We start from the raw sequence: 20,355 nt of genomic DNA, 5'->3' as shown, positions 1-20,355 counted from the left end.
GGTTTCCTCATTCGTGTGTGTGTGTGTGTGGGGGGGGATGTGTGTGTGTGTGTGTGTGTGGTGTTTGACAGCACTAATAGTAGGGCATGTTTGCACCAACCAACACAAACTGAAAGTTAAAATGTCAACTTTACCAGAGCAGTGTCATTTCATATTCAGATGTTGCAACAGCACAAATGACAACTAGAATTTCCCAAGTGTTTTGTGATCATATTATGGTAAAACGTGCAGCCACTGCTTACGCACAAAACTTTGAACTGGAGGTGATTTGGGGAACTTGAAGCTTTATTATATTGATTTTGTGTTTTCATATTTATATTTGTTCTATTAGAAGGAGGTCCACTTGAGATTAGACCGTCATTGAATGGTGAAAATGTCAGTTTACTATGTGGAGCTTTTTCATTTTCCCAGTTTGCTAACCTCCAGGGAGTTGATCTGGCTTACTGGCCAAATTGGCCTATTGATCCAGTCTTTTACCAACCAAGTCAAATCTTTTTTTTCTTCCTGATCCCTATTGCCTCTAAATCTGAGACTTGGACTTCATACAGTTCGTATTTTTTTCTCAGTGGTATCTGGCTATGTAGATACTGTCTAAAAAACGAAGAAGCAAAAAGTAATTTTTGCCACTCAAAGCGTCAACAAAAATACATTTGGCACACTGGGTGCACCGTTCTGCTCAAGGACAGGCAGGTGGCAGTTATAGTTCTTTGTGTAATTGTATGAATACTGTAGTCAGTTGTTGTATTTTGTAAAACATTGACGATTATGAGTGATACTTCTGATCTTTATATTGTGCCAAGCGGTTGAAGATGAGGGAGTGATTGATGTATGATGTTTGTTATCCACAGTCTCTGCCAATTGATGCTACAGCAATCGATTAATGTCATTGCACATTTATAGGTCGAGCAGGACTTGCCAAACTTTGTGGTCCACTTTGTTTGAGTGTTGCTGTGTCACTGTGCTCTGACATGCAATAAGAGCATACAACACAATGCCAGTAGCCATGCTAAACTAAAGTTGGCGAGGCTTGCAGGTGACTGGTTATAAATGCCAAGACTCTATTCACTGTGGGAATGTGACTGATTTTGCAGTTTGCAGATATCGCATGTAATACATAATTGTCCTTGAGCATTGATAAGTGTGCTGTTAGCCATTTTAGATGGTTAGCTAAATGGCACTGTAAAGCATTTCTTATAATGCAAAACCAAGGTTTTAAGTAACAGTTATCTTACTTAGCCCATTGCCATATTGACACAGCAACAAACCGGAAATTAGGGTCACTCAAGTGACAGGGGGCTAAAGGGCTTAAAAAAAAAGCTTTTTTAGTTCTCTCTGTGTTTATGAATGTGTCTGCATGATTCATAACAACAAAGATTTATAAGAAATGCATTTTCCTTTGAGCAAGAAGGCAAAAATTCCTAATATGTGACATTTATGATTCAACTTTCAGAACAAACATCTCAAGGCAAAGTTTAACTGAACATGTAAAGCTCATACTAAATGTCCTCCTTTCCCGTTGAAGATCTTCCAGGGTCTCCTCTGTGTTTTCTACAACCTTGGGGACGGGGACTACAACCTAACCCTTCCCGCCTATCGGCTCGACAACGGTGAATGGCATGAGGTCTTCCTAGATCGGCATGACAATGAGATGATGCTGCAACTGGACGGTGGTGGGGGGCAGCGGGAGGTCACAGGGTCGCAAGGTCGAAGTCGAGAAATCATCATTGACCCCACTGCGGTGATGCTGGGAAACACTTTCTCCTCTGGAATCAACAAGAGCTTCCAGGGTAGGTGATAACAACACATAACAACGTCTGTGGGTGTTAATTAGGGTCAGGTTAAACCTTTTGTACCGTGCTCATTATGTGGCAACATATTTTAATTTAGCAGCAAGTCAAACTCTGTTCAAGAAATGCATGAGAGTCAGGGATCATCTTAGTTGTGCCTTTAATAAGATACTGCTGTGGATGTATTCATAAATCGAGAATGAAACTGTAGAAAAATATAACAAAATACAGAAGCAACTTCCTGTTAGATCTTATGCACTGACAAGTTAGCTACTGCTACTTAAAGCAATTCTTACCTTTCTGGCATTCTTACACTTTACTTTTGTGATCTTAAAATGCTCCTAATAAGCGTATGGCACACTGAAATGAAAAAGAATTCCACCAGATGTTGAAACTCATCAATATTCAATTCTCATATAATTCAGATAAAAGTCAGACCAATTATTTTATTCAGCTCGAATAACATGATTTGCCGAGCTTCCTGCTTGTCATCCGTTGCAGAGTCCCTTCCAGTTGCCTACTGCTGCCACTGCTTCTGAGTCGCGTGCCTCTCTGCAGAGCGAGTGGTCTGTGAGAGATAGTAAGGAACGGCGAAGAACTGATGGGTCAAGAGGCAAGACGCAAGTCAACATCTGCTCGGCTTTCAAGCGATGGCGGAGGCTATTGCAGCGTCATCCAGAGCAAAAAAGAGATGAGATGGTTGCAATACTATGTTATTTGTGCAAGGAAGATTAGCGTTAATGTCAGCGCTAACCTCACCAGTAGTGTAAAGAAACCAGCCGTTTCACTTGCGCTGCTCAGTTTCTCACCGCACGGGTTGGTGGAGGAGGGAGCATCAGAGGTCAGGCAGGGGGGAGAGGGTGGGACTCTAGAGGGAAGTGGAGTTGTTCATGTTCAAATTCTTTTTTAAGATCTGAACAACATGCCAGAAAGGTAAGAATAGCTTTAATACATGAACTCTAAATTAACCTCAACTGTCTGAATTTCTCCCATAAATGTATATTAGGTTATAATAATGCCCTGGCACTTTACATGCAACATAGTTATACAAAGGCCTATGTTGTATTTCAACCAAGCAAGCACGTTACATCTCAGTAATTACAGAATCTTACAAATCTTATGACGTTCACAAAAGCATCCTTCTCACAAATATCTAAATGCACATCATATATATATAAATGCAATTAAAGTAGAAGGTTACATAACACAGAAACTTACAGATGATGCTTTCACAAGCTTCAATTAAAGGATGGCAGCAGATCTTTATCTGCTCTTTGGTCTGCTTGAGAAGGGAAATGGCTGCTTTCAGGTCACAAGATCACCACTTCCTGTACAGAGAGGTTACTTCCTGTTCAAATAAAACCACCACTAGCAGGTGCTTAAAAGCTGACAAAAGAACTCAAAAACCTGAGGCAGGACAACCTTTGAGAAAGATTTTCAGATTTGCGAAGTTTGGTGGTAAGTTTTACTGTGCATCACAAAAATTATTCCAGGCATCAGGTGTTAAGAAAAGCACATGAAGCAATGAAGGTTTTTTCATGAATTGGATATACCGCAGGCTGAATTCCAAGCTTTTTGCAGCACTTTCCTGTGTCAGGGAAGTTCACTTTACTTTACATTCGCACTTTGAAGCATGTCTGCATGGAAGCAGCTGGAGCAGCTAGAGGCTGAAGGACAACTTGTTAAAAGGTATTTTTATTATAATACCAATACCAGCAATTACTTGGCAAGCATGGTTTTCCCTGGATTTTTAGAGAGCATTGGTGCAAATGCCTTCCTACACTTATTTGCATATTGGTGATATAATTGACACAAGTATTTGCCTAAATCTTAGTGGTTATCAGTTGCAGTGAGGGAGAGATCGTCAAGTGATCAAGTTAGTGAGCCTGTGCTGACGTTGGCTCTAGCTTCAAATGGTAACTCAGCAGCATTTATTCAGTGACAAATAAACTGTACAAACATTGCACTGCTACAGTCATAGGTATAACATTACTGCTGACTTCATACTCACTGACACCTCCCTCTCTCTATCTCCACCTCACTATCACTGCTGTCAGCGTACTTCGCTCACTGCTGTTCTCAAAGTGAAAAAATTCTACCTCTCCACTCTGCGGTTATCAAAGCTGCTTAAGTTGCGCACAAATGTGACTTTAGACTTGACTTTAAGTAGCCCCCCAAAGACTTGAGACTCGACTCGGACTTTAGATTTGGGACTGGTGCACAATCTTTTCATTTATGTACTCGACAAATATTCACTCCAGTTCTAGCCATTTCAGTTCTGTCATTTATCCAACTCAAAACTAATTTCATCATGGTCTGCTGCTGCAGTTTCATCACCGTTTGTCGTAACGGCTTTAATAACTTCCCGCAAAGCCGAAACATTAGAATCACCAAATGCAGCGTCTGTGTGTTAAGCTCAGCTGGCTAAACTATCAACCTTGCTTCTAATGTTAGCTTTGTGAGAGGTTAACTTTTAGATTGCCGTTCGTTGAATTACATATTTTTGAAAATGTTTTGTTTGCCGGTGCTGCCTCCATCTGCTGACTAACGCTGTGAAAACAAGACAAATACACATTCCTTATTAATGTCAGCTAAAGGCAAGTTTACTTCACAGGGTTATTGTTGACCACATAACGTTAATGTTACTGCCTTATTAGCGTTAACCATTACACTGTGTTACATACACTGTGTGCATGTGCTCGCTGACATGCACATGCACAAACCGTCATGCGTCATGTGGAGAAGACGGGCGTCGGCTCATCCTGATGCTTTCCACATTGTTTTTACATTCATACGCTAAGGCCGCTGTCAAAAGCGATTAGGCACTGCACCTCTGTAAAGTTACTGCTTTTACCTGTTCATACTTCTTACTACCATGGATATGGTTGATAGCATTGAATCAAAACTGAGTTCCAACAGTGCTTAAGACTGAATAAAGACACACACACACACGCACACACACACACACACTCACACACACACAATATTATGCAATCAGACCTTCAACAAGCACTGTGAAGGGAAAAGAAGGTGACATAGCTTAAAAGGCCAATGGCTATTAAGCCTGCAAACAGCAGAACTGGAAAGGCAGATTTCTACTTGGAGTTGTAGATAAGTTATTCAAACACCCATCTGGAGCAACAGCCAGTTGACATAATGGTTTAAAAAAATTACAGAAATAAGGTTGTACCAAGGTTTTCTTAGATACACAGACATAGCAAAGACATAGACAATTAGATAAGAAAAGGGTTTCACTCAAAAAGCGAATAGTAGTAGATCCAAACTGTAATGCAATTAAGATTTTTGTATTTTATTTCTAATCGCTTTGATTGGTTTGTGCAAACAATAACACTAATCTTATGTGTGTTGTCATCCTCATCAGACACTTAAACCAAGGACTATGTTTTATAATTTTTTACAGAACAGCACAGAATTATTTTTTTGAGGGAGGACAAAAATACGTAAATACAACACTCATCATTCAAGAGAGTCTTCCTTTAAAATTCAGCCCAGCCGATGAATGCAATACTTGTTGTTAAGAGGTAAACATTTTCTGTCGAGAATGGCAAAAAGGTAAAAACACTATAGATCTTCCTGAGTGTCCCTTTCAATGGAGTACTGATGAATCATATAAAGGTAAAATGGCAAAATAACGCTTAAGATGGTTTGCTCTGCACCATCCACACATCATACAGTCTGCATAATACATAAACTTTGTGTCTGTGGCAGTTAGAGATAATGTAATGTGTCTGGTGCATCACAGGGTAAAGTGAAAATAGTGATGTTTCATGCAGGGCATGTAAGACGGTTTAACAAGTATTTCTCCAGAAATAAGTCATTTTTACCTATTCATACACAGTATTTTTAAGGGAGAATTTTGACATTTGATGTGTTAATGAATGATTGATATGACAGTTTAATGGCTAATTCCCCCAAATGCATCTTCATTGTTCTCTGGGATGATGAGCTGGGTAAATGGAGAGGCTTGTGCGTGTGTAAGTGTTTGTGTCTACTGTTCATGCGATAGTTTTTGTGTGTGTTGTCCAAAGATTCTCTTTCACACATTTAGCACACAACAGGGGATTGTTTGTGTCTTCTTACTTACTGGAAGTACTCTGTTTGGTTTAGGTGAGAGGTGGCGACCGTGTAAGCATGCAGGAAGCATACACAGATTACATCGCAGTCACGTAGCTGGTTCATAATTTGGTCATATCTACCAAGTCACATCTTCGTGTGTAAGACCTTTCTTCTTTGCCCTTGGATGTTTGTTTTCTTCTCGTTTCGTACAAGCCGCATGATAGAAACGTCATAAACAACCCCATTTGCTTGCTGTGAGGGGAGGGGTCTGTCTGGCTGCAGGTGCCACTCTGAGGCAGCGCCAATCTCAGGCAGGAACTGCACACAAAAAAAACAAAATTAAATCGTTCTGACACCTGTGGTGAAACGATCTTTTTGCCAGCTTAACACATTACGTGCGTATGTACACATTAACCCAGCTCAAAGTTAAATATGCACAAACTTAGGCTGTTTTTCAGACAACTTAATCGGCGCTAAAAGTCGTTATCACTGGAGATGCAACGATCCGATACTTGGATCGGATATCGGCTCCGATATTGACTAATTGGCTGGATCGGATATCATTTGAATGAGGCCGATCCAGCATTCTGAGCCATTTCTTTTTTATTAATATCATACACAGCAATACAGTTACAGAGATCTAGTCAATTCAATTCAAATAATATTAAATACGGACACGGACGGACACCTTTCACCAGCCAATCAGGATTGGCGTAATGAGATAAATGCTCCTGAGGGCTGCAGCGAGTCGTGCATCCCATAGTGAGGCATGTCACTCAGATTACTCAGAGAACCGGGGTTATATAAATAACCTAAAGTTTCTCTAAGAATACATAGAAACTACAAAAAAGCAACACACTATATGATAATTGAGAGAGAAAGAGGCCACAACTATGGATATGCAGACATAGAGTGTGCGAGAGCACTCCCTGGAGTTAGACAGCTGTGCCTCAGGCAGTTAAAGACAATGCATTTGTTTATTAAATGGACTTTAAAAGCATTTCCCTTCAAAAGAGCCAGGCTTGATAGATGGAGGCAGGGAGATGATTTTTCTCTTGACTCCAATTAAGTTATTAAGAGCAAATTTATACAGTATATCCACAGAATAAAAAGGACGCCTCTTTAAAATGCATATTTCACTATTCCACACAGGACCTAAAAATTATCCATAAAAACACAGAAGAATATGAATTCCCCTCAGAAAATTAAAATGAGTGCACTGGTGTAATCAATCAGTCAATTAAAATGTAACTTTAAGAATGTATTTTATATAATAAAATCCTAGATAAAGTCAATTTTGTGACATGTGTAAACAGCATAGCTGTCAGTTCACCATGGAGCACATTATACAATTTCCATGTATGCAAATCGTTTCCTTCAGAGACTTCCTGGAAAAGTATGAATGAAATTTCAGAATGCTGCCATAAACACCTTACTACAAGAAGCTCCATGTGACATTGTGTCCACTAAGAAATTCCGGTGGATTTATGCTGGAAGTGTTGGAACTGGAGCGGTTATGGGGTTTAAAAAAAAAATGTGTATAGGGAAGTTGAACGTGACAGGAGTGCATTTCTTGTTCCAATGAACTCTTGTTTGTCCCCACAGGCTGCATGAGGGACGTACGCCTCAATGGTCGCTACATGCCACTGGACAGCCAGGCGCGGGATGGGGTTTCACAGGTCAGCATACAAGGCCTCTCTCTTGGGTGCCCGTCTGACTCCTGCAAAAGGAACCAGTGCAGCCCCCCCTTCACCTGTGTTGACTTGTGGAGAGTTCACGAATGCAGGTACACACATTCCCATACACACCACATGTGACTACACACCTGGATCTTCCAGACACACACTCATAATTTTGGCACAAAGGTGAGGACACGTGCGTTTAAACCAGCTCACTCTTCCTCTGAAGCTATTTTTCAGCTTTTGACCATGGCATTTTTTTTGTTCATAGCCACATAAATGTGCTTTGAAACTATCTGTCCCTGGCATACTTGAGAACATGTATACACAAACTGTAGAATAAAAAGCATTTGTGAGACTTTGTTCTAAAGCCATGACAACAATTGTTTGGCTCGTGTGCATAAGAAAGCTGGGCTGTCACCATCTACTTGCTGTAGACAACAACAAGAAAAAAAGTCCAGGCTGGCATGATTGATAACAATCGCCAAGCAAAAAGTCGAGGGACAATGACATGGGATTATAAAAAAAAGGATAAATCATATTACCAGTTTCCCCCAGTTGCTAACTCTATGTATGAATAAATTAATATATCACAAAACGCTTTACATACCGCATGTGAATAAACAGGAATTATCCAACCTAACATTCTTCATTTAACACTCATGCACTGTCAGATAACATAAAAGCGGCCGTAGAATCCGCTCTCTAATGATGTTGATGAGAAAATTGATGTGAAAATGTATCAGTGTATTCACTGCGAGAGGCAGTGGCGGGTGTCCCTGGCACTCATTATGTTCATTAATTGAGACATTGATGGGAAAATAATTTTTGAAGTCCATCAGTGGTGCAGCATGTAAAAGAACAAAAAAAAACATCCTTGGGATCATAACATTTTTAACTTACTAATGTGTATGCAGTTGTATACTATCTTCTTTGACTCTGGTGGAAACACTGTAGTCAAGGTTGGGCTCAGTAACATCAACTTCATAACAAAAAGGCTGCAACAAATACTGGATGTGGAGTTTTGAAAGCTGTTGACATTTACCATGTCTAACAAAATGATGCTGTGGATTTTAATGTAAATACATAGCCTGAATGAACTGTCTTTATTGCCCCTTGCTGCTTGATTAAATACCACACGCTTGAATGACAAAAATGTGATGTGACAATCTCCAAGTGCCAAACTAGTTGAAGGTCATCACAAATTGTGTTCATTTTATTTTCTTCTGAAATTGATAATTTCTCTTTTAAAGACCAAATAAGCAAGTAAACTTGTTTAGCCTCTTAGTCATGACCAGATTGTCCTGTGAACTTAAATCAGCACTCAGCCTGCCTGTCAGAGGAGAAATACTGTGGAGTAGCTTTGAAATCAGTTTTATGGTGCTTCATATGACATCACACATCCATTTAAAACTGGCCTCTGCACACATCTGTGGGTGGAAAATGTCTACTAGATTTTGGCCACACAAGTGCGCTGCGCTGGTGTCACTGTTGCTACAGGCAGTGTTGTGCAAGTTTACACTTAACCAGGGTCAGCTCAAAGTTCAGTTCACACAGATTATAAGTAAGTAGTTCACGTTTATAGTTCACAACTTAAACATTTTTAATCAAGTGCACAGTCCAAAACAATGAACCAGTTCACATTAATTTCTTCTGAGCTATTCTGCTCCTTCAGCCCCAGCCCCTAATCATAGCCACCACCCAGTTCCCAAACTATGTACAAAAACATCACTGATTTGTTTATATAAACAACTGTAATGGTAGCTGCATTGTCTGAATTGCCAGTTGCACAACCCATGCCACAGTTCGGTTTAATAAGCAACCGTGTCAACCGACTGCGTCATGGGTGCTCATAGCCATGACAGCTGTTAAAAACAGGAACAGAACATGTTCTTAAGGCCTTGAAATTTACATTGATTAATTTTAAATACATACATCTGTGTTTTTATCTACCCCAACCTTTGACGCAGGCTTAAGTTACTTCAAGTTACCACGGATGCAATTGGCTGAAAGTCACCAATTAACACGTACACTCCCTCGTTAAAATGTGACGTTTTCCCCGTTGATATGATTCCACCTACCCTAAACCTTACTCAGTGCGTTTACATGCACATCAGTAACCCGAAAACGGCCTTATCCCGGATAAGGGAATGATCGGCTTTGTCATACAGAGCCGGTCCTGACCTTCTTGGGGCCCTAAGCAAAATTCTACCCTCCTACCTGACTCGTGGGTCATGTAGCCACCATTTGCAACACGGTCACAGCTAAGAACCAGTGTTCCAACTCTCTCCTCTTTCCTTTAAAATACTGTAGTTTGATACATCTGTCCGTCAAGGAAGAAGTATACCTATACAGAACAGAATGGGGCATAAACAAACAATATTGTTAAATAGATTCATTTTTATAGAATATTAAGATTAGTGAATACAATAACATAAATAAGAAATTGTAGAAAATATAATATTTAGAAGATAATAAGATAAAACACTTAGCTTTGGCTCTGCCGTCCAGTAAAAAGTCCAGTCCATGTCAAAATTAAAAATGCTGTCACACAAGGATGAGGCGGGGCCCTACGCAACCCTTTGTAGTGAGCGTAGACAGTAGGGCCACCAGATTCTGTTGTCACAACTCCCGCATGCGAGAGCATGGATCCATGTGCCTTAAATCCTCGGGTGCCATAAAACCCAGTACATGAGGGTCATTAACTCTCACCTTCATTTTATTTGAAAACGGATTAGTTCAGTTCACCAAAATCATGAGCACATCCAATGAACGGCGCTCTTTAAGTGCATTTATGCACACACTGGCTACAAGTTATTGGTGAGAAGATGAAATGCAAACCAAGACGTTTTAGGGTTTATCAAACCTAATGACACTGATGGAGCAGGTTATACTCTTTGAGGGAGGATTGTACAGCTCTGGCAAGTAATCGCAACAACATTTCTCTCCGCCTTGGTGCTTGTGAGGTAAACATGATTGGCCAACAGGGTGAATTGCTGGCTGACTCCAGACTATACTGCGGCAAAAGTCGAGCCAAGATCTTTTTAGTTTTTCTGCTGGAGCTCTCTGCCTCTGCCACAACACCCCGACTACACTTTGACTGTGTGGTGTGGTGGTAATTGTCAGTCTAAACATGGCCTCAGAGAGACGTTTAAAAGTTAAATCCCCACAAGAGCCAGTGTGTTCAGCAACAGCCACGTCTCCCTTTAAAAGGCAATGAATAAGGCATTGAGCCCCATCTGCTCAGTCACTGAGCTAAACACCTAAAATATCGGAGGTGAAAATAAATTATGTTCCCAGTCCTTTTTCCCTGATGGGATTCACAATTTTGCTTGATCAACATTTTGCATACACTACTGTATGACTCTCTGTACGAGGGTTATTTGTTTGTCTGCCAGAAATGAGAAATGTCATGCGATGAAAAGCCTTAGCAAACTAACAACCCTCTCCAGTGGAACAGGACGAATCAAATACAGAGCGCTCTTAGCCACATGCACTAATCTCAGCATTTTTTTTTTCTGCCATAGGAATCATCAGCCTCCATTCAGTCTGTGCAGTCGAGCTTTTAATCTTGCCTTTACCTTTTTTCCACTCCTCTGAACTCACCCGCATCATCCATCCACCAAACTTTATGTCTTATTTGTTTTTACAATGGCTCTCATTCTTGCACTCTGCCCCTCCATTTCTCGGTTTGTATGGCTCTCATCTTGCTCACTCCTGTTTAGTTTTTTAACCCATATGCCATTGCCACACACATACACACACACACACACACACACACACACACACACACACACACACACACACACACACACACACACACACACACACATACATATAAACACTAACAGCTTCCCCCCCACCCCACCCTGCTTGCTTGACTGCCTTATTTTTTGTTCACCACTTGATCAGAACCTTGGAAGCTGATTAGAGAGTAGTGATGGCAGCGAGTACTCCTAGCCCAAGATCCTAATACCGAATTACCCATTAACACTAATTTGGGATTGTTACTTTTAATTTTAACAAAGGACAATTAAAGGAACTAATTGACTGACTGCTAAATCCCTCCCCTGTGAAGCGATGGGCAGCTTGGACCTGAAGTCAAAGAATATAGAGTACTGTATATAGAGTTTAGAGGGTGCTATCATTTTTTTATTCCATCTAAAACCAAAACTGAAAAAGTGTGCTCTCTTACTACCCACAGTATTAGCCATTGTTTGAGCCCTATCTTTAAGGGTTGGAAGGTGGGAGGATGCTATACACATGCATGTGCATGAAAAAACCCACCTATGTGCAAAGATATATTACATGTTAATGGATTCTATGGAGACTATTGGGACAACAAGGTAAAAGAGAGAACAAATTCACTGTGGCAATGTTTAAAACAATAACAAATGCCAAAGCATAGTGGACACATAATGAGTTCTTTTACTTTGTTAAACAGAGCAGTACAAGGTTGCATCCCATTACAAATGACCCTATTTGAAGCTCCTCCCTAGAATGGCCACTGTCCCAATCCTACAGTAGGAACCTTAACAAGGTATGTGTCTAGCCTGTCAAGCTTTCAGTCAGGCTGTCCTCATGTACATATAATGAAAAAGTAATGTGCAGTAATTTGTGTGAATTGCTTGTAATTATTGCACGTATTTCCCAGAGTGAAAGCATGTGACGTAGTATAAGACAGCAAGGCGGGGGACTGGCACTTAAAACAATTCAATTCCCGGCCGTACTAAACCAATCCGCTGCCTTTTTTCCAATCCTAACTAAGCTTTTTTCATGCCTAACCCTAACTGTCACCTTTTATTGGCTTTTTTGTGCACACTTCTGGTTTTGTGTGTTTTAACTTACGGTTTGACCCTGCGGTCCGTCTAGGTGTTTGTACTTTACGTAGGAGTTGCTACTTTTTAATGATAGACTTTAATGATAGATTAAAGTTTTACCAATATCATTTTTATTCCTGAAGACACATTGTAAACCTCATATGTTCCATTATAACATGGGAAACTTGGCATGGGAAGCAACTAGATAGAGATGCACTGTCATCAAATTTGGAGAAGAGAAAACACAAGATCACCTTATTGCTGTTCCTGCAGTTCACTCTCATGGAGTTTTTTTTCTTTTCACACTATATCCTTTCATTAAAGTTTTGTAAATGCTGATGCACAGGGAGGAGGCGGGGCACTACACAACTTGTGCCGTGAGTGTAAAGGGCCACCTGGCTAATTAAGGGGGGAAGGGCTTTGGGAAAGAATTAGCGTAGGAACAGGATGAAAAAATCCGCAAACAAAATTGTTTTTTTAAAGAATATTAGTTTATGCACCATTTTCACTGCAAAACATTACAATTATTAATATTATTTGAATATGAATATTGATTGAATTTTCATCTTTTACACTCATGGCACTGATTCCAGTCAGACAGGCAATCGTGAAAAAGATTAACGTCAGCTCTCTGTTTGCAAAATACATTATCAGCTAATGTTCTGAATGAGCTAATGCCAGATCCAGTGGTCAGCTACCAACAATAACAGAATCTGATTGTGTGGGAAACACTGCAACTATTTAATAAGAACGGCATGGTATGAATAAACATTACTAAATGTAACGTGAATACAACTTCAATTTATCATCCGTGACCATTGTTTCTGGCTGAGTGACATCAGATTTTCACAGCACTGGTGGTTGACAATTAAGAATCCCATGTTCTCATGCTACACAACGTCTCGTGTCACTGTGTTGATAGTGAGACTCCTAGCAGCTGAAAATTGCATATAGTATGTTCAAAGATGATACCTACTTCGGCCAATATCGTTGTGGCATCAAACATGACATTTCCAGCATATATTTTGATATAATGTGAGGTTCAGGTAAGTGATGCATTTTACTAGGGCTGCAGCTATCAAATCTTTTTGTCAATCGAGTAATTTACTGATTATTCCATTGATTAATTGAGTAATAGGATAAAAAAGAAATTATAATTTTGCGTAAAATTGTATTATAATTTGCGTTATTTTGCAAAAAATTATATTATGTCTGGTGTAGGCCTATTTGGTTTGGTAATCCAACAGGGGGTGTGTGTGTGCATGAGGGAGAGAGAGAGAGAGAGACGAGATGTGTGTGTGTTGAGGGCAATACACTCGCAATTACTTACCATGAATAAGTTTACTATTTAAACAATTCAAAGTGGTGCATGAAATTCTACGTGACACACATGTTTACTCAAACAGGTTTTAAAAATGATTACATTTATATAGAAAATGAATTAGAGATAGATATTATCAGGGAGAGCGACTCTTCTTTTTTACCGTTACAACAAGCAACGTCCAACACTCCACTGCCACATTTACTCAAACAAACTATAAAGAATGATCAGGTAGGTAACATTATGTTTAACATTCAGGAAAAACTAAACATAGAGCATTCACAAGGACAGCTAACGTTACCTATCCTCCTCCTGTTTATCCGTAACTACGGTAAATGCCCTCCTTAAACCAGAACAGTGGTGCTCGGTGAAGTGGCATTAATAACGGGCTGCTTTCAGCTCAGACGCTCAGACGTCGTATGTAGTGGTGTAGTACCTCGATTAATTGTTTCAGCCCTACATTTGACCCAACCAATGACAGTAAAACATGTGTAACGATATCTATTGATAGTATGAAATGCCACTTAGTGCTTACTCATGGGTTTCTGTAAATTCTAAAATGTGGTCTAGACCTGCTCTACATGAAGTGTGTCCATCACCATCTACTGTAGGTAATGCACTGAATATGAATAAGTACCTCATACAACCCAACTTCAAAAAATCAAATGCATGCAGTGCACTAGAGTATACAGAATGTATTTCCTTTTTTAGAGATTGATCAACTCGAGCTGCTTGTGTTGTGTTTGCTGCTTAGCAGCAGACAACATAAGGCGAGCTGAAGAAAGACTCTCCGCAGCCTTCTATCCTTGTCAGTAAGACACATCCAGCAAAGCAATAATACACTGCAGACCTTCTGTTCACCACTGTCAAGAATTACAAACGCCCAAACAAGACAGGCCACGGCGACAGGATGTTGAAGTGAGACGCTTACATCTCCATCCAACATCCCAAATTTTGAAAATGTTGCCAGTAAACGTAAATCGCTAGAGGAGTTGGCTTGCATAGGAACATAATTCATAGCAGACAGATTTTGGCAACTGCTACGGTACGTTAACCCTTTAGTATCTCATCTGGATTAGTTTTACGGTGGAAGAGGAAGAGTTATGAGATAAATTACAGTACTATTTTAAATTTAACGTTGCTGTTTCATAGTAAAGTTGAGTCAATATTTATAACCATGAACAAATCTCCAGAGGCAACTCTCATCTCTGATGTCATCAAAATGTGCAGCCTTGAGCCACTGCTCCGCACACATTGAAAGGGATACTGAATTAATGGGCTCATAAAATGTTTGTTTGAGCTGTTACACCCAAATGAGCTTTTAATTATAGTGGGGCTCATTGAAGTGAGGCAGAAAATGTGCCCGTCTGCATAAACTCATCCTTGTTACCGCCAGTGCTAAAGTCAGCATTTTCCTCTCCTCAAATTCATTCTCTATTGAGGTGTGCATCCCTGGAAGATTGCTGATTCAAGGAGAGTTTTTCACTTTTTTTAACCATTGGATATAATAGTAAACATTAAATAAGAACAATATTTTATCCTGTATATTCATAATCATCATCATTTTTATCTTCTATTGGCGTGACTGTACAGTGCGATCTCTTTTATTCCCCTTGTTCATCCATTTTTATTGACGTTTTGATGCATCTGTAACCTCTGAGGGATCATTACACATTCATCTGATCCAATCTGGTGTCATGGACATTAAGTGATTTTAATCTACATGTTGAATGAGGAATTGAAGTGTTTGTAGCATTCTGATTATATAGTAATATGCTTTGTTTATTTAAGCATATTGACCTCTTATTTCAAACAACCTAATTGATTTTCATACAGGATTTATTTTTTAAACCAAATCTCGAAATTATAAAGTCTTAAAATTAATTAACATTGTTGTTTGTTGTTAAATTGTAAGTGGTTTAATTCATAAGTATAAAAATAAGATTTTCATTTGTTTTGTATCTTTTTTCCCAGACTTCCACACAGCAAGTTATATATGGATTATATTGGAGCAACATCCTTAACTTTGACATTTTTGCTTTGTTATAATCTATAGATTTCCAGCACCATGTATTATCTATTATCCAAAATCTCATTTCACACACTGTTTCTGTTTCATCATTAGTTTGCTTTGTGTATTTGTTGCCTGATTCACAATAATTTTGTTGAAATCAAAACAATTTTATAAAGATTTATTTTTCACTGTTTCCAACTGTTGTGGACTACCACAGCAAAATACATTGCATCTGCAAATAAGATACAGTTTAATGTTTTGGAAACCCTGCATTTATCATTTATCTGTTAAATAAACAATATTGGGCCTAACATTATTTATGATATTTTGTTTTTCTTTTCTCTTTCCTTCCCTTCCATGCTGTCCCCGTCTAACCCTTCATTGCAGATGTCCTCCTGGCCACATGATCCGTGTAAACGGGACCAGAAAATCCTGTGTCTACACCCTTTGTGCTACGCGGCCTTGTCACGGGGGGACCTGTGTGGCCCAGTCACCCTCCAAGTTCACCTGCCACTGCCAGGAGGGTTACAGAGGACGCCACTGCGAGACAACACTGGCAATCTATAGGGAGGACGTGGGCCTGAGCTTCAGCTCCCTCTTTGCCATCTGTATTTGCTTCATGGCCTTACTAGGTAGCTATTGCATCTACTGCTTCTTACACAATACACACACAGTAATGAGGAGATAATTCCACAGCAGGAGGGCTGTTATTTGGGTGTTTATTGTGTGATAGCATGTTGCCTTTATGCTTAAGAAAAACAATGCAAAAGAGGAACCCAACCAGGACCAGAACTGATCCCGTCACAAGACTTAAAAGAGAAATTCTGGTATTTGTCTATCTGAGGGCTATTCTCATTATTGTGTTTATTATAACAATTACCGTAATTTCCAGACTATAAGTCGCTACCTTTTTCCCTCGTTCTGGTCCCTGAGGCTTATACAACGGTGCGGCTTTTCTACGGCTTACGGTAACCAGGGGCGCGCACTACCGAGGATGCGCGAGACCGAGGCAGACATCTGGCGCCAGGTAACGAGAGCAAAACAAAGAGTAGGAGAGCTTCAGTGACAGTTTGCGCGAAGGAAGTGTTCATGCAAACACCCTCAACATGGAAAACAAACGGAGAAGTGCATATGATGCTGCTTTTAAGTTAAAGGCAATCGATCTGGCTGTCAAAGAAGGAAATAGAGCTGCTGCACGTACCCTTGACATCAATGAATGGCTGGTTATTTTGATAACGTAAACGGCCGCGGGACTGCACTTTTACTGCCGTGTTACAGGCGAGCACTTTGTATTACTTTGCACCGTTGTATTATTTGTACTCTGCACGAGTGCTGTTCTCCATGTCAAAGATGTGAAAGTTTGATTGAATGATTGAAAGATTTATTGTTAATAAATGGGACGCTTTGCGTTCCCAAACAGTCATCTCTGTCCCGACAATCCCCTCCGTGGTAGAGGAACCCCTATATACTACGGTAATTACACATCAAAACGCCTGCGGTTTATAGTCGGGTGCGGCTTTTATATGGAGCAATCTGTATTTTCCCCTAAATTTAGCTGGTTCGGCTTATAGTCAGGTGCGCTTTATAGTCCGGAAACTACGGTAGCATCTCCATTGTAGAAATGTAGGAAACACTGTGTAGGTGTAACACGATTATATTATACAGCCACATGCAGTCACACACACACATGCACACACACACACACACACACAAACACACACACACTCACTGAGTAGAGCGTGCACCCCATGTAGACTCAATCCTTGGCAGCGGCCCGGGTTTGAATCCGATCTGAGGCCCTTTGCTGCATGTTGTCCTCTCTGTTTTCCCAACTTTCCTGTCATTCTTCGCTGTTCTACTAAATAAAATAAATAGAAGCTCTTAAAAATATTTTAAAATAAATGTCTAGGAGCTTGTTGAAGAAAAAAAATACATAATAATTGAAAATGTCATACTCATCATCCATATGTATATTGGATATGTTACCGTTAGACAGCCCATGAATTCTACCCATGAATTCTAATGATGCATCCTCCTGGAAAAACTTTAGTTTTTCTTAAAGTAAGCCAAAATCAAATTGCAACTTTACAGAAATCAGCACAGACACTCCACATCATGTACACATTTATATAGCAGCATGTAAAGTTATAATGGAGTAGTAGTGTCCTGAGCAGAAATTAAATTCACTCTCCCTCCGTTATGGCCTGAGTGAGCATGTCGATGCTATTTCATGGATGGGGGAATGGTCTGTGATAGCAATGTGAAGTAATCCTGGCCCACTTTTTCTTTCAGTATTTGGAGTATAGCTCCTTACTGTAAATTACTATCTGCTTACCTTGCATGGCAGCTGGATTTTCTACCAAATAGTCTACAAGAAAGACAAACCATCACTTCCTACACGTGCAAGTGCTGAACAAAAACAACAACAGCCGAGGAGAAATGAATACTGCTGGACTGTATATGGTTGGACAAGAGCATATCAACCAACCAATTGAAAAAAATAACCAGAAGATGTCAGCCCTTTTTTATCTTTTTTTTTTTTTGGTCTTTCTTTTGTCTTTTTTTTCCTGAGAGGGGCCCAAAGTGTAAGACTTTATGAAATCCTAAATAAGCTCTAGCAACCTTTTAAATCCGATACAATGAAAGGGGTTGAAAGAATATAAAAGCTATATACCATATACTTTATACTATATAAAGGTATAGTACACATACCAAGAGCTTTGACAGTGTTGGCTCTTGTTTGTCTGGCTTCCTATAAAAGTCTAACATTTATATGGATGTCCCTTTGACAATGCTACTGGATTATACAGAACAGTAATGAATTAACAATAGTACGACTTTCTTCACTGAAAGTCTCAGGAGGATTCCTAGGTTAGCTATAGCTACTAAACTTCTGCACCGGTACTGTGTATGTATTTCTTCCAGCTTGTGGGTGGATTGACTGCAACACACTGATGTCTGTCTCTTGTAAAAATCCCCATTTTGGCATCCGCCTGTCTGTTCTGCTTGTCGGATATTCATATTCCTGTCCCTTTAGCTCTGTGCTCGTATTCTTCAAGAATCCTCTGCTGAAAATGCGCCTCAGGCTCAGCCATATTTGGCGAATGAGTTTTCAGTATGATGACATGTTCCCCTTGTTTAATTGAGGACAATACAACAGAACCGTAAAGAGCAGTACAAGTCAGAGCACAGTACAAGAGCATAAAACAGATAAGAGAAGTGCAGAAAAAACAAAGAGGAAACAGCACAATACCAGAAGAATACAAGACGGTGCTGAAAAGGTTAGAAAGCGGAGGCAGCGCACAACACGAGCGAGAGAAGGGAAAGCAGGAGATATGTAGGGCTGGGAAGGATGGTGTCAATATCACACTGCTGCCAGCCATGTCTGCTTGTCTCATTGGTGATTCAGAGGGCACCTCCTTCCCACCCTGAGACCAGACAGACACTGTTCAAATGATCATTTCTCCTTCTCTTACCTTCTCACCTTCATTCCACAATATCTCTCTTCAAACTTGGCTTTGGGCTCATATTAAATACGACACCCGACCTTGATCCTGCTGAGGCTCAGTTCTGTTTTAAGTGTTAATTACTTGATTTGTAGGCGTGTAAGGTGCTGTTTACCCAAACCTGCAGAAATTGAGATCAATGCTCCCGGGGCTTTGGCAGTAATTTCAATCGGTAGAGCGTTCCGTGCTCGATCAGTCAACCGTTTCTCTCTCTGAAATTTAAGCAGCAGCAAGACAGACCTTTTTTTTTTTTTAATGATTTCTCCCAATATGGCTCGTACAGACTCCAAATGTTTGAATAGCAAGAACAAAAGGAGGGCACAAACTCTCTTGATCCAGTGCTGAAGAAGAATGGGCTGTTATTTTAAGAAAGTTATGATGGGTAAAGATTAAAGACATAAATCCACTTTAAAGCATAATTCACATCAGGCAATTTTCTTTGATCTTATACTCTACTCTCATATAGTCGACTTGGAAAAGTAAGGATATATACAGAAGGGTTTTATGCAGCAAAATTTGGCAGTCTAGATAGAATTGATCCACACTGAAATGCCTCACAACTGCTGGATTGCATTTTTAATATTTTTTTAAAGACATACACAGTTTCCAGTGGAAAAATCATGATAAGTTTGGTGACCATGACATTCCCCTAGTAACACTATGAGAGTGACATTTGTGGTATTGAATGAGATGTCTTCAATTTTGCACAGGGTGGATTTCTTTGGTGATCCTCTTTCTTATTGTCCAGCGCCATCATCAGGTCAAAATTTTAGTTTGTCAGATACTTTGGTTTACGACTAAACATTAACAGTGAGGTTCCAGAAGTTGAGAAAATTCGATTCATATTCTGAATCAGGATTTTGATTAATAGCCATAATATCTTAATCATCAAAAGCAGACTCTGTCAAATGAAGTCTGTATGATATCCACCTTTTTTAGAAAGAAAATTAATATTTGAATTTTTAATTCAAAATGTCATGGAGATGGAATACACTAACCAGAATCCTAGGTGTTACAGCTACATCTTTGATTGGTGGAGTTCACTGTTGCCATAGACATGTTGAATGCACCCACTAGTCTTAATTTGGCAGCTATTTTTAGATTTAGGAGTCTTAGTCCTGTGTGAAAGTTGTTTTTAGTTTAGTTGACTA

At 39.7% G+C, this 20,355-nt stretch overlaps 1 protein-coding gene across 1 annotated transcript in view; it reads left to right on the top strand.

The window, feature by feature from the left end:
* The window catches only part of LOC310947763 (neural-cadherin), a gene marked incomplete at both ends in the record, with an annotated part of 416,747 nt that overhangs the window by 375,919 nt on the left and 20,473 nt on the right, over nt 1–20,355 (top strand). Inside the window, 3 exons of the mRNA XM_083914685.1 lie at nt 1,523–1,787; nt 7,470–7,650; nt 16,086–16,330. Coding sequence (XP_083770811.1) covers nt 1,523–1,787; nt 7,470–7,650; nt 16,086–16,330 — 691 coding nt within the window. The remainder of the gene's footprint in view (nt 1–1,522; nt 1,788–7,469; nt 7,651–16,085; nt 16,331–20,355) is intronic.

This window comes from Echiichthys vipera (assembly GCF_963691815.1).
Source record: "Echiichthys vipera genome assembly, chromosome: 1".
Taxonomy (NCBI): Eukaryota; Metazoa; Chordata; class Actinopteri; order Perciformes; family Trachinidae; genus Echiichthys; species Echiichthys vipera.
This window is presented reverse-complemented; position numbering and strand designations above follow the sequence as displayed.